General features: G+C 43.4%; 1 protein-coding gene across 1 annotated transcript in view; it reads left to right on the top strand.

Annotated features, from left to right (window-relative positions):
* Positions 1–13,954, top strand: part of arhgap15 (Rho GTPase activating protein 15) — a 46,535-nt gene extending 32,581 nt beyond the window's left edge. Inside the window, exons 12-13 of the mRNA XM_010879953.4 lie at positions 6,731–6,836; positions 12,979–13,954. Of these exons, the coding sequence (XP_010878255.1) occupies positions 6,731–6,836; positions 12,979–13,162 (290 nt within the window). The 3' untranslated portion in view covers positions 13,163–13,954. The remainder of the gene's footprint in view (positions 1–6,730; positions 6,837–12,978) is intronic.
* Positions 13,955–14,971: the final 1,017 nt, after the last annotated feature.

Below are 14,971 nucleotides of genomic sequence, written 5' to 3'. Positions count from 1 at the left end.
ATAAGCATGTGCACGGCTGATGAGTGTCAGACAGCGTTTAGACAACTAATTAGTAATGTAGGAAGCCCTTCATAGCAGGAGGTGTAATTAGGAGAACCTGCTCCGCCGTGCTCCACTGTCGAGATGAAAGGACCATGGGTGGAGCAACTGCAGATACATGACTAAATGAAGGTGGTTGTAATAAGAGAGGGCAACTAAACAGATATATTAACGGCCATATGGTGACGTACAGCACACCATTCGTTAGCATTGCGTACCGGGAAACGCTTGAGAGGATCTACCAGCAACACACAGGCCTTTATTATTCAAGACAACCTGGTCCTGGTTAATGAGCTGCGTAAACTGTTGAGAACATGAAAGCGAGGCCTCATCTGCCGTTTGACGTCGAGCCCAGTGCCCATCCATCATCCCTCATTTAGGACACTGAGTCTGGGAGTGTCTCCTGGTGATGGAGATGGGTCGTCATCATTAGAGTCCCGTTGCCCTTGCTTGCTAGGCCTGTAATGGGGTTGCATTAGGGGGAGGTCCTGTGGGCCCGTGTGGACGGGAGGTGTGCTGATTAGGCAGTACACATTGCCTGGTCTCTAATTGAAACCACTGTTCCAGGAACCAGTGGTTTTACAGACGACTGGACTGACGGGCGGCGTGTGCATGTTTCACCGTTATCGGATTAATGAAGCAAGACCTTAGGTCCCATTGGACAAAGAGAGTACAGGTTGGTTTACCATTGCACATGCTCCAGCCTAGTCCTTGTGTGCCGTATGAAAGGAATGCCGCGGCCGCAGATAACGTTGAGAGACCTGATGTCGTTGGCTCTTAAGTATACCGAACACGATTGAAACCCCTCGTCTTCAGTCCCACACCTGCCTTCCTTTCATTCGTTTTTATTTCCTTTCACTTTTGGCTGCAAATACACCCCCCACCCCTCTTATTGCCTCCCCCCGGTCCCATCCGCCCTCCTCTCACCTCTCCTTTCTCCCTCTCGATCCCTCAGGTTTTGACTAGTTCTTCAGGCCGTGGTCCTCAGGTGGGGCCGTGCATGTCCTGTCTCCCTGTCTCTCTTTCCAGTGAGCTGCTCATTCTTGGAAGGCTGAGAGGAGCAGCTGTGTTTGCAGGCCATGATCCTGGCACCAACTTACCACGTTCTATTATTCATGTGGGCCTCAGTATCAGAGTGGGGAATCTGGAACCTCCAGCCACCTGTCTCACAGACAAACGCTCCTTTTTGTTGGGCGGGCGAATCAATGCGAACGCTGATGAATTGAGTTTGATCTAGTTAGAGAACCATGTCCGTAGCGGTCGTCTGAACACTGGAACCATGGGGTTGGTCTGTGAAGGACGGCGTCGGTGTTGTCTGTGTTACTAGTGAACGACGAAACGTTTCGGCGGATGGAGGGGAATCTGGGGCTGAGGACTCGATCGCCTGGGACGTTAGACGTTCACAGCAATGTGGACGCTGTCAGAATGTGTGCATGTTTATCTCTTGATATTTACACTTACATCTGACCTTTCTTAAAGTTTGGTGATTTTATTCCATTCACTTCTCCCCGACATTCAGATTGGCCAGCTTCCTAACATTCGTCTTCTGTTCATTCAAAAATGCTAATTAGAAAACATGCATATTTTCCCAAGTTGTTGGGTCCTTGTCTATGCCCTCAGTAACCATGGAAATGGAGTCATGTGAGATAGTAACTGGGCCACCCAGGCGAGGAGAGGTGAGGAGACTGAATGCTGCTCCCTCTACATCTTTACTGAGCCAGGGACTTTCTCATCATTAACTAGCTAGCACAGTATATTACATGGATTCTATTTATTCACCATACTGACACAGAAACACACCGGAAACGTTTCTGCAAGAGTCAAGTAAAATGTATGGCATATCAGTAGGAGTTGATTCTCTCACTTAAGCAATAACTTTACCCGTGGTTTTAGTATTTATGAAAATGTTGCTTCTGTATTACGGTGGATTCAGTGTATGTGAGCCAAACAAATAAGAGAATAACATTTCTCTGGAGTGTTCGGGACCTGTTTGAAATGCGTTTCTAAATTGCTATCGTGGTGATATCCAACATTCTGCAGCCAGGACTAGCCTACATTTGGGTCAGCTTGTCAGATGCATATTTGATCCAGATTTTATTGGTGAAAAAAGTCCATCGCTAGCTCCAGGTCATCTTGGGTAACAACACGTCTCAAGCTTCAAAGGGACACAAAATTTACATATGAATAATTGCACACATATTTATTATTTGGCCTAGTTTAGCTAGTAATCACCCTTACGGTAGGAGAAAGGTTGTTCCAGCAAATCATTGCTTTTGAACTTGGTCAAAATAAAACGTTTTATTTCACGTTAACTTAATATTCATTCAGAAAGAGCGAAGCTTCTGCTATTACAAGAGGTTAAATAGATACCAGAGTATACATGTAGAAATAAGTGCGGTGTAAATGAATATGGTTGACCGTAACATGGTAAAACTATGATGACTAGATTGGAAGCTTATTGTGTGCAAAACGGTGTGCCAAATGAATGCATGTATGAAAACATTTTATAGCCTGTGAATTTATAGGTAACAGTTGAAGCGTTATGGACCATTATCTTGGTGTTCTGACACAAAACACAAGAAAATGGCCAAATAAAAGGGAAAACACTGTAAGGTTCCGTTTTTCCTTTTTTTTCTGATTGTTTTCACCTGTTTGCTCTTTAGTCCTCGTTAGCACCCTATTTAGTATTCCCAATTCTGTCAGCCCTTTGTTGAGTCATTGAGTCTTTTTCTGTATGTGTCTTGCTGGCCATGAGTCTGTGTTTTCGCCTGCCATTTTCTGTTTTTACCCACCTCAGTTTTTTTATTAAACCGTTTTGTTGTCCTTCAACTGGCGTCCTGCTTACCAGAATCGTGACACCATGAACCTGCTTTTTTGCTATGGTTGGATTATTGGATAGTCACTATTTAAAAAAAGAATAATTTCACCATAACTAAATGAGAGTTCAGTTTATGCATAAAATGGCACACCGATGTAAAATAATCAATAATCATGGAAATGAACTTGTTCAGAATTTACTTTTGAAGAGCAGGATTTTTTTCTAGAGTTTGTTGAAATATCCCAAAAACTTGTCATTTCATTCCAAAATGCTGATTTACTTGCAATCCTGCAAGTCCTTATTCATTTCATATACAAGGCATTTAAATTATCTGAAATGGATGCAAAACACTCATTTTGTGGCATGACTCAGGAAAGAACTTACAAAATGATTTGGGACATCCTGGTATTTGTGCATTCCACCTCAAAACCAGAAAGTGCATTCACAGTATAAAGAGCCAAAAGCCCTGCAAGTTCTTTACAAAGAAGTGTTCTAATTACTTTGACATTGTTTGATTTGTTTATGTTACTTTTTGAGTTCATACAGAGCCCTCATCATAATCACAGATTGATTATTAAATTACGATCTGTGTTCATAATGAGTATTAATTATGTTTGTGTATTTTCTGTAATAGGGAATGTGGTGCAAAGCACTTTCATGAATATGCAATGAAAGATTGAACAAATTAGATTTTTTTACATTTTTTTATTCCATGCTTCTGTGCTGTAGTATTGTGCTGAGGTCTCTTTAGTTGGTAATATTTGAGCTTGCTAAAAATAATTCCTCATAATTATATTTTACCTTTGATCAAGACTCTTCAAGATAGTACCTTTTTAAGAAACGGGGGCATCCAATTGTACTTATTAGTTAATTTATTTTTATAACTCTCTACAACTCCACCTCATTTGCATGCAAGTAAGCTGGCCACGCAATTTGTTTGAAATGAGACAATATCTAATTCCTGTATTTCATCAAGGAGCTTTTCATGTTTAAGAAATTACAGACGCCATCCTCTAAGACTTTGATATTCATTATCTAACACAATTGGGATCCATTTAAAATCTTAATCACAACCTGCAGGATTACTTGCTTTCTGCCAATATTTGCCTTGACGGTGGTTTAGTGAGCCATGCAGTACACTAAGCCTGGAGATGAGGTTGTATAGCTAGATTTCCTGAAACAAAATAAGTTTTCCTGTTTGTAATGGGATTATATGCACAGCGATTAAGGTGCTGAATGTGTATCTAGTCACTGTGTCACCAATTGAAACACTTATCTGAAATCAGAGAGGGAAAACTTGAGGCTATTGTACGGTTGTTCTCCATAAAATGAGCAGAGAATGTACACACATATTGATGCTTTCCAATTACTAATATTGGATTTCAGACAGATTTGGAAGTAATTGCTTTAGTAATTAAATAATATAGTGACTATGCACGAATATAAAACATCCTGTTGTAGGCTATGTCTACTTCATATGAAAATAATCGAAAGAAATAGGGAGAAAAGCGCATTGAGGGCACTAACCTTGTTGTTCCAACCCATTCTGCTTAATCACTTTTACATATTTGTTCTGGATCAAATGACTGTTCCGCTGTCCACGCCCTAGACAGTATTGAATGACACTGACCCAGCAGTGTTTGTTTGTGTTGTTCAATATAGGCCTGGATGAGAATTGGTAATGGTCTGTTGTCATAACAGGTCATAAATCACTCAATCCCCCCTAGGTACCCAAAAGCTGCCTAATGCTGCAGCCGGGGACTGAAGTTGACATGACTAATGTAAGTTCCGTCTTCTGGGGAGAACGCTCTCTCCTCTGAGATGTTTCCCATCATCGAGTGCCTTTACCCCAGTCTGTGCTGAATCCATAACAATATTAGAAAAGGAAATTGTGACTTCCAAGAAATGGTTCAGCACTGATCTATGCCTGACTATCGTTGTCAACATTTTATAAACTTAAATGCTGTGTTCATTCAAACTTGCATCGCAGTGGCTGTTTTTCCCCATTGTCAAATCAGCTCATTCACCATTCAGGTAGCATACAACTATCAGTGCACAGAAGTGTGTTGAAATTTGTGGCAGATTTGAATGAAGAAAATGATGTCAAGGTTTATAATGTGTGAAGGCGTTACCAAAACTCGAATGGCTTCTGTTCACGTTCAGTTCCACAACACTGTGTGACTGCAGTCAGGTTAGACCGTATGTTTCAGGGTGTGGCCCTTTGGAGTGAATCAGCAAATGTAGATGCTATAATCCTAACAGGGCATTTCAGCCTGCTTTATATTAATGACACTGTCCTCACCATCTGTCCTCAATGGTGAGCTGAGGGGCATCTTCAATATGTCAGCCACCAACAGCAAAGTAATTAATGAATCATGTCCGTTGTGCCAGTAATAGAGACTAGATTAAATATTTTAATGATTTGTTTTGTGGCAGCAGATGCCTCTTGTAAACAGCAGTGTTTCAGGTACTTAACAGATATATTACCTGTTCTATTTCAGATTGGATTTAAGTTCTCATCTCCAGTCATTTCCAATAGTCTCAGGGATCACTTCCAGTTATGCAAAGGACACAAACAAAACGAGAGCACTGTTGAGTTGAAAATGAGACTCTGTCCGCCAGGCAGGGCAGGGAAAGCTCCCACACATTCCATCCTGCCGGGGGCAGAGAGGGGCCCAGGCGAGGCTCACCTAGAGCAGAAGGTCAGGGGCCCTACCCTCTCTCCCAGAACGTGTTTGTCCATCTGTGCCCAACTGGCAGGGGCTGGCACCCGACGCAGGCATCTGCCACCTGTGCCCGTGCCAGCTCGGTGTACACGCAGACATCTGCTCTGGCCGTGCTTAAGGGGAGCCTCCGTGGTACAACAGACAGGGGGCCAAACATTGTCCTTGCCTAGCTCCGTGGCTCTGCCTGCTAACAATCTGTGGTAATGAGAACACGCAGCGCCGTCAGACCTTCGGTGTTAACCTGGCTCGCGGGTCCCTCCAGAGGTGGGAGATAGATGCTGAGCACACGGAGGGCAGAGGGGCCGCGTGAGCTTATTGTCACCGCTTTGCAAGGTGGCATGTCTCAGCAGATGAATAGGGAGGTCTTGCACCTCCTTGGTTTCACACTGAGTGGCACTGGTTCTGACCGGTTCAAACTGTTGGTGTGTTACTGACTGTTGCAGTTTTCAGGGTTCAAAGTGGGATTTCTTCTCAGTTATTCCTTTCTCTTTTTCCATCTCTGGCGCTTTAGCGAAACACACATACAATCAGTCATACGTGTTTCCTCCGCTGTTCCGAGATGGGGTAGCAACAGCAACAGCTAACATCTGTTCAGATTAACACGCAAAGTTGTTTTGGGGTAGAAATGGAGCTTGTTCTGTGGGATGGTTGTATTGACGTCCCTGTCTAGCCCCTATGAGGACAAAATCATCAAGGATTTTCTCCCTGGGATTATCTAACTCATCTGACCAATGTGTTAGGTTTCTATTTTGGTTTGATTACAGTCAAAGTCTCAACATCCACAGTGTTGGAGGGAGTTAATCAGTTTATTCATCCCACCTAATACAGAACAGTGTACCAATGGCAATGAAGGACACCACCAATTCATAGAGGTCATAGGTCAGACACAATGTCGCCAATCAGTTTACTGTCTCCATACGCATTATGGGTAAGGGCCCATCTGACACCCAGTTGGACGGTTCTAGACCAGGGCATTCCCCTGGGATAGATAATTGGTCAGCCATTTAGTGTTTCGTTACACTAATGCTCTAATGGCTTCCAGTAAAAAAAATCCAAAATAAATAATGATTCTCCATTTACACAAAGGTTGTCCAATCTTTCTATTGCTGTCACTTAACAATATTACCCAAATGTTCCTTTTAAACAGAAACAAAGGAAGGCAAGCAGAAGGTGCAGGCAATGAAGAAGCTGGTACTTCAGCTTCCCAAACCCAACCAGGACACCATGAAAGTACTCTTCAAACACCTGCAGAGGTAAGTTCACGGCATTTCCTGTCACTGGAGCGCAGTCGCACTGTCTGGAACACAGTAGACGAATGCTACCGAAATAGCCGATGCTATGACTCATAAATGAAGTATTTAGTCTATTGGCTCAGTGTGTCCAGTGTCAAACACACAGCGAAGGTTGAGGGAGAGGTCACACGAAATCATCAAACTTTGTACAAAGTTTGGTTTGTTGCTATCCCATCCCCCTTCCCCCACGGGCATCCCGGCCCCATGTGTACAGGACAAGGGGGTATGACCTCAGTGCTGCCTACGTGTGCAAGTTGCCTGGCCCCGGTCCACTCGGACCATCCTGGCCAGGCTAAAGGGGCCATATGGCTAAACCCATGTCCCAGGAGAGGTGTTCTATCCCATCTTACCCTTCTCCATATTTGCCACCCCACACAGGAGGCCAAATGACTCATTTTTGAATGATGAGCCCCTCCCTGACTGGAACATACCCCTTGGCTGCAGCAGAGGACGTGTGTTTGTCTGTTTGCTTTCGAATGCCAGGTCCCTCAATTAGTCCAGCCCCCCCAACCCCCACCCCCCTTGTTCATATCCCCACGCATTACGGCCTGCAGAGGTACCCCTGAAGCATCTCTCTGTCTAACTTATTCTCTCTTTTCCGATCTCTCTCTCTCTGTCTCTCTCTCTCTCTCGTTATCTCTCTCAAGAAATGACACATCTTAACGAAGGGTTTAAGTTACCCAGTCTTTTCTTTACCCTCAGTGCTCCTCCTTCTGCCGCTCCTTTTTTTTTTTTTTCTGCTTTGCATCATCAGAACACGAGCGACATATATGAAGTTACTGACGCATTGTTTTGTTCGCGCAATTTCATTGCAAGGGGACTGCGGGACGTAACAAATCCCAGGCAGTGCCTGCATGTCTGTCCCTCACCACAGAATGACTTCCCCCTGCCCTCTCACCATGCAAATAATCAAGCCACAATGTCTCATGTGACAGAATGGCAGGGGAAAGGGCCCCCAGGGACCCGATCCAGGACTTTGGCTGCCACACCCACACCTACTAATGTGGTTAGCTCGTTCCCTTATTTTTCTCCCTTTGCTCTCTCAGTCTGCACCCGCTCTCACTCCCTGTCCTAGTCTCTCTTTCTCATAGGCTGCATGTGTATCCCAAATCTAAATTGCACATGAGACCACAGTAAATTAGGATCATGTGTGAGTTATTTATTTATTTACTTATTATTTGCCTTTTTATTTTATTTTTTAAGGCGGAACAGTATTGGAGGGTGCACAGGCACGGTGTATTGTTTCTGATTGCCAGAGGAGTGAGAGAGAAAGATAGGGAGGGTGGGAGAAAGGGGGAGAGAGAGCGGGGGGTCCACTGAAAACATTGTATGAAGAACAATTGGGTGAAATGGGAGTGCGCAATGAGTGCACATTCAAAGCAAAAAAAAAGAAGCTTATCAGCACTGTATACTGCCTTATCAAGGACGTTCAAATGAGACTGTGCAACGGTGGAGAGAGTTTAAACGAGTGTGTCCCTGCCTGCGTACATTAAACAACGTTTATTCCAAAAAGAAGAGTGGTTTTTGATCCCAGGCTTCACGGAGTGGTTTTATTTCGGTCCTGGCTGGGTTGGCTGTGCTTTCAGTAATGTAGGAGTCTATGAAGTTTTCTGACTGCTTTGTTGTGGCTTCATACTCCGTTTGTGTGGAACCAGTGTTCCTTTCCCCCCCCCAGTCCATGGGGCCTGGCTTCAATATGGAGCTGTGTACTTGCATTGTGATGATGTGGTCAAGGAAACCAGATTCTCTGAAGTGTACCTTCACTTGGCCATTCTATTTCTTCTCCTTTTTGTGGGTGTTTTTGTCACTGCTGTTCATGGTTGCCATTTACCACAAGAGCTTAAAAAAAAAAAAAACGAAAATCCATGGTCTCTGTTTTCTGTCTTTCCTTACTTGCTGACCTTCCTGCAGAGTGGAAAACAAACCTTTGGATATAACCTCCGTAGGCGTGGAGGGGGAACCACATCCGGCGCTAGGAGGGGAATCAAAATCAACGTGTGCTGCTGCATAGGTCTGTTTAGGACGCCGCTAAATCATCATCTCTTGACTTCCTCCCGTGGTCCCATGCAATGCTGATTACCCATAGTGCTCTGAGATTCTCCCTGCATGGAAACTTTTCCACTTGAATGTTCGGTCCCAAGGGGTGTTTGTCTCAGCTCAGATCAGACAGGGCGCTGTCTGTTCACTTTACCCTACTGATGCTTACAGTTTTAACCTCTGAGCCTTAGAATCCCCCCCCCCCACATACCCTTTCCTCCTAGCCCTACCTCCTCCGGCTCCCTGGCCCTCACTCCCTCTTTACTCCACCCCACCTCAATTTATTATCTGTCCCATGATCCTGAAGGAGTCAGTGGTCCTGACCCAATTAGGAGGAGCCTTCTAGGCGAGGGGGATGGAGGGTGGGAGGGAGGGAGGAGAGGATGCCATCATGGTCCAACTCCCATTTCCTGTCATGCCCCGCTTGGCGAAATGAGATGCTAATTAATTACCATTGGCATCTTGGGCTGTGCATGTCATCTCATGTAGGAGATATCAATGATTCGTCAGATCAAATCATCAGTCCCCTCTAGTCACCTCCCTGGGTAGGGTCGGCCGGACGGACGTTCGCCGTTTATACGAGCCGTCTGTGCCACCACGGCTTTTTAGAAACACTTTGCCAGGGTGTCGGGGACTAGCTGTTACATAAAGGCTAGGGGAGTATTTCAAGGTGATTTCCTCTTCTGCAGGTCTAGCGGCGGAACGGGAACACTATAGTTACTGGTTTGTCGTCGGCTTCTAGGGTACTGTAGGCATAGCAACCCAGACGCCTAGCAGTTTCTATCACGCATAGCCCGACGAATCGTTCCGAGCTTGGCTAGGTGATGTATTCCTCTTGTGAATATACAGTGGAATTAGTTTAATAATTGAGTCGCCTTATTTGAGATCATTAGTGAACCATTAGGCATGGCAGTCCAGACCCTTAGATCATTGCACTGTTCTAATTAAGTTAAAACGCTGATGGTCGGACATGCAGGGAACAGTGATGTACTGTACACTGGCACAGGGCTGAGGTTAATTGCAGACATAAATGGGAAATTATAGTGCGTACACATCTTAATCGGGTTTCACTCAGGGACTCCCACCAAAACACTTAGTCACATACAGCGGACTTACAATACATGCATCCCGACAAGCAGCTCAGTCTGCGGTGATGTCCAACGCATGGATAGGTATGTTGTATTTATCAGTGAAATGAACGAGTATTTACAAGGTCGAAGAGATTAAAAAACGCTGTTAACCTCTAGTGAATGCATTTCCTTCTCTGTATTTCCTCACTCGTCCCCCAAAAATAGATTCAACCAGACTTTTAAAGCACATGCTTGGCAGTGACAAAACATCTCTATTGTGCTTTGGTAGCACTGATAAATAGGTGCCAGTGAATTTAACTTCCTGCAATTACGTTTCCACCTGTGAACCTCACGTCTGGAACTCATTATAGCAGTTTCCCCGCAGTATGTTTCCTCCCAAGACATCACTGCTGTGTTCCTTACAAGCCATGGATGAGAGATCCCGAACACTGAGAATGGAAAGACTTCCCAAGCACAATGTGAAACACCACTACAAGTTTACTATTGTTCTGTTGTAATACCTCCGCATTTACTTCTATGTTGCTACACTACTGCAGATTCACTCTGACACCATTGCACGCTAGCGTATGTTATACAAATTATTATTTTTGGCTCAAAGTGAGATAAGCATAATTATTCATAATGATTATGTCACATTGGATTTTCGTCAGGCCTCTCTCTCGGTAATGAGGTTGAGAAATATGCATGGCATGCGCACGCTGGGTCGATTCTATAATGACATATGGCAGAGCAAGATGCTGACCATCACGTATGATTAACAAATCACAGACATATTTCCATTGGTGAGAGAGACAGCCTGATTGTGACCTTTACAGAGCAAAATGTTATTGACATACACTGTATGAGGGAGATCTGCTGTGTGGACAGGCTATCCCTAATGTGAATGTCTGTCTGTCAAAAATGAATAGCTTGATAGCTCTTTTGCATACCTGTATACGCTAACAGCGTTTACAGCATGTTAGTTGTGCTGGCTGAAGTATTATAAATGTATAATGTATATTGATATTATTTTATTCATTTCTTTTTTTTGTAAAATAGTATATTTCATAGCTGTAGTGCACCTAAATCTAGACATGACAGAGGACAAAGCTTTGAAGCCGGAAAACATACAGGCAGTTCTTTTTCATGCTTTTGGTTTTATGACGTGTGCCATAGATAACATCACTTAGGGCTTTTCCGAAAGACCGGCTTCAGATGCCGCAGTGCTGCAGAGTGCTGGCACCCAGACAATACCTTTTGGATGCAATTATCTGCTGAGAGGCCCAGTGTGGATACGTTTTGGGCATGGAGAGACCCCATCCCACCTCAGAACTCTCCGTCAAGAGCCCACTGACAGCTTGGAGATGTGCCCCACACCACAGCCCTTCCATTCTGTTCCAGGCCTCACTCCATAACTGGCCCAGAGGCCTGCGGGCTGCAGCCTCCCCTATGTAGGGAGTAGAGTGGAGCAGACTGGGTCCCCTTGCCTGGGCCTGCCTGGAGTCCCTGTCCCGACGCCAAGCCTCAGCTCAGGGAGAATGCTTCTCAAAAAGCCTCCCTGTATCACGCTCTCTGTGCTTTCCTCCAGGAAGCACAACCACCGAGTCCTCATATACACCCTATATAGCACACCGCTCATGTCTACATAATGGCATTTTTCCCCAGTGGATTATGGCAAAGGAAGACGGCAGGGCATTCTGTACAGTGGAAAAAATAGAGTAGTTCACGGAGGACGGTGCCAAGCAATATATGGAGTATCGTGTACGACCAGTTTCCTTATTGTGGTGTGGAATGCTACAGCATCCACCATGTCATGTACAATTGTTGCATGTGCTTCTTCAATTTCCTGCGCCCGTTTTATCCGATACCCTGGCCTTCTCCATACATCCTCCCTTTGAAATTCCATCCAGACTTATTCAGTAATGTAGCCTATTAAGACACATTTGACTTTTGTGTAGCAATGGGGAAAAAGAAAATTGGTGGGTTGAACTCTGATCACTGGTCATCGTTACTCCCAAAGTAAGACTCCCTGCACATTGAATTAAAATTTCCACAAAAGGCGGGTAAACTGTCATGCAGAATAAAAAAGATAGGGGAACTGCATTACCACAGATTAGAGTCAATGGATGTTCAACAGTTCACTGCCAATCCTGAACATGTGGTATGCTAATGAGTTAGTTGTGGCATGCTAATGAGTTAGTTGTGGCTAAACCTGGATCTATGACTACATGAAGCACAAACTATTACAGAGTTGCAATAATCCAAAAGTTATGCTATCAAAAGGGACCATTCAAGGGTTAAATTCTACACCACAGAAATTATCTTATTCAGCACCAATGTCGCTTTGTGACGATCAGTGATTTTGACAAACATTGTTTTGTGACTTTTTATTAGTTAATATCCCATTGTTTAAACTTCAACCATTTAAGTAAAAGATATAACTTATTTTCCCAGATTTCATAACACCAGGGTGTAGTTTCATGTTATCTGATTCCACCCAAAAGTGAATCATTTCAGGTTGTTATCAGCAAAACTGTTGTAATCAGATTACAGATACTCAAAAAATCATTAAACCTTTATATTTCTTTACTGCCATTCAATTCAGCATAAAAAGGTGCAGGTCTAAGTTGATTCCACCTGAGCAAATCATTCGTCAAGATGATACCAAATAGGTTTGCTGGATTATTTTTCTCTCTTCCAAATAACTTTATGAAATGAAAATAATCTTAAGTAATCCAGTCATCAGTTAACCAAGTTTGGATCCCAGAATGACATGGATTTTGGAGATATAATCTGTTTCTATATAGGGAGTAACCCTGCACCCTGGGGGGGTCCCACGGTCCAAGCCTTCGGTTCACATGTATTGCTGCAGCATGGCTTCAAAACGGGTCCATTGCTCTTTCAGCCAAATCTCTCTTTCAACCCTTTCACGTCTATCTCAACATTAAATACCCTATGAATAAAAGAACCCTTATATGATCTTTCTTTGTCTGCAGGATTCTAACGTGTTCTCAGAAGAACCTGATGTCGACCCAAGGCATCAGCATCGTGTTTGGGCCGACACTCATGTGGCCAGAGTTGGACTGTGGGGACATGGCAGTCAATATGGTCTATCAGAACCAGATAGTGGAGTTCATACTCATTGAGAGCCCAGAGATCTTTGGCCTGGACAAAAAGTGATATGGACATTTACTACACCGCAACACATGGGTTCATGAACAAACAGAAGGATTTATTGTGTCAACAGCTAGGAGCGAGTTGCTAGTATTACTGTAAAATACAGTATTATTAATGGCGAGGATTAGATTTAATGGTGAGGATTTTAGATTATTTAAATTGTAAATCATCTAAAAAGGATAGCGTTTGGATTGTGTGACATCAATATTGCATTATTGTAATTTACACTGACAAAACCTAGCACCCAAACTGTGCGGAAATTTCTGTATATACAGTTTAGAAATGTATTTTGTGCTTCGGTTCATTCATTGCCTTAAACCTAAACCATTGTCCACAGGCGCCAGTCTGGTGTCACTTTGTGAGTTTAGACCACCGTTTGCAGAGGATACAGTGGCTCTCAAAAGTATTCACCGCCCTTGAACTTGTCCATATTTTTCACAAGGGGTGAAAAAGCACATCCCCACAATTCCCAACCAAGATGGCTCCGCTATAGATTTGAATGTGTTGACGGCTTGCTCTGTGCTGAGAATTTGACAAAAGGTATGTAAGCTAATGCTCAAATTTTCTAGAGCAGTGCTATAGATGCTTCATACTGCATAGCTACCATGAAATAAGTCTGGACTAAAGTAATGTTGACTTGTGGTTGACTGTGATGCATCCAAGTGTCTTATATGAGCATCTTACTGAACACCAACTCCAAATGGAACATGTGACAGACTGTGAGTACCTGTTACTATACTCATTGTAAAATGGGGCAGGTCTCATACACTTTGAAATAAAAAATAAGCCATTGAATATGAGGGCCGTGTGTGATTTTTATCCTATCGAAAGTCTCCCTTTCTCCTCCAAGTGCAGGATTCTGTTTCAGGGGGCTTGGCAAACATTTAAAAACAGAACATGTACAGGCCAGTGAGTGATCAGGGTTGCCTGCTCAAGGCTCGATTTAATCTTTATATCATAAAGTTTCAGCATACACATTTTAGATTGAGCTGAGATACAAAGCATTTACCTTCAATTCAGTCTTCATAAATGTAGGAAGAACATTGCCTTACATTGTAAAATGAGCCATAGTGGAACTCTCCTGCAAGACAGATTAAAACAAGGTCTTACATACAGTAACACACACACACAAAAACCAGGATGAGATGATTACTTTCAATTATTTCCTATGACAAATGACCACTCGTCAAAATATAGCTAATGGAGCTGTTCCTGAAATATAACAGTCAATCATCACAGTATAAATGAATAGGAGGGAGAGCCCAGCAGAGAAGAGCAGCCACTGCCTCTGTAGTCTTACGGTGATCATAAGACTCATATAATACGTCTGTCAACTCCTATTACACAGTCCTGCTCCTCAAAGCACGGCTGCAATTAAAACAGGCGCCCTAATCTGGACTTGTGTAATGGCATTTAATTGTGTCACGTTTAAAGTTGCCCATCATGTCCCCACACAGCTCACAGTGAGTCCTTTAGTCTGTGTGCTTGACTCCCTCAATCTAACCTATTTCATAAAGCTTTTTTTTTTTTACATCAGCAGATGTCACACAATGCTTAGAGAAGAGAATCACAAGTTCACATTCTCCGATCAGTTTTGAAAGTCCTGTATAATATTAATGATTTACATTTCCGCTAAGGTTGTTGGAGTTACCAGGCTGATTCAGAATCAGTTTTGGTAATGAATTTCAGAATTTCTGTAATTTCCGTTTAAATTTGTAACTAATTTGAATAAAACTTCTGTTCCCGTTAACACGCTGTTTAATTTCCTGAGCTTCAGGACTGGTGCTATTGACTGATCTGTGGGAAAAAGTT

This window comes from Esox lucius, chromosome 16 (assembly GCF_011004845.1).
Source record: "Esox lucius isolate fEsoLuc1 chromosome 16, fEsoLuc1.pri, whole genome shotgun sequence".
Taxonomy (NCBI): Eukaryota; Metazoa; Chordata; class Actinopteri; order Esociformes; family Esocidae; genus Esox; species Esox lucius.
The sequence above is the reverse complement of the archived record's forward strand: the minus strand, read 5'-3'. Positions and strand labels throughout refer to the sequence as shown.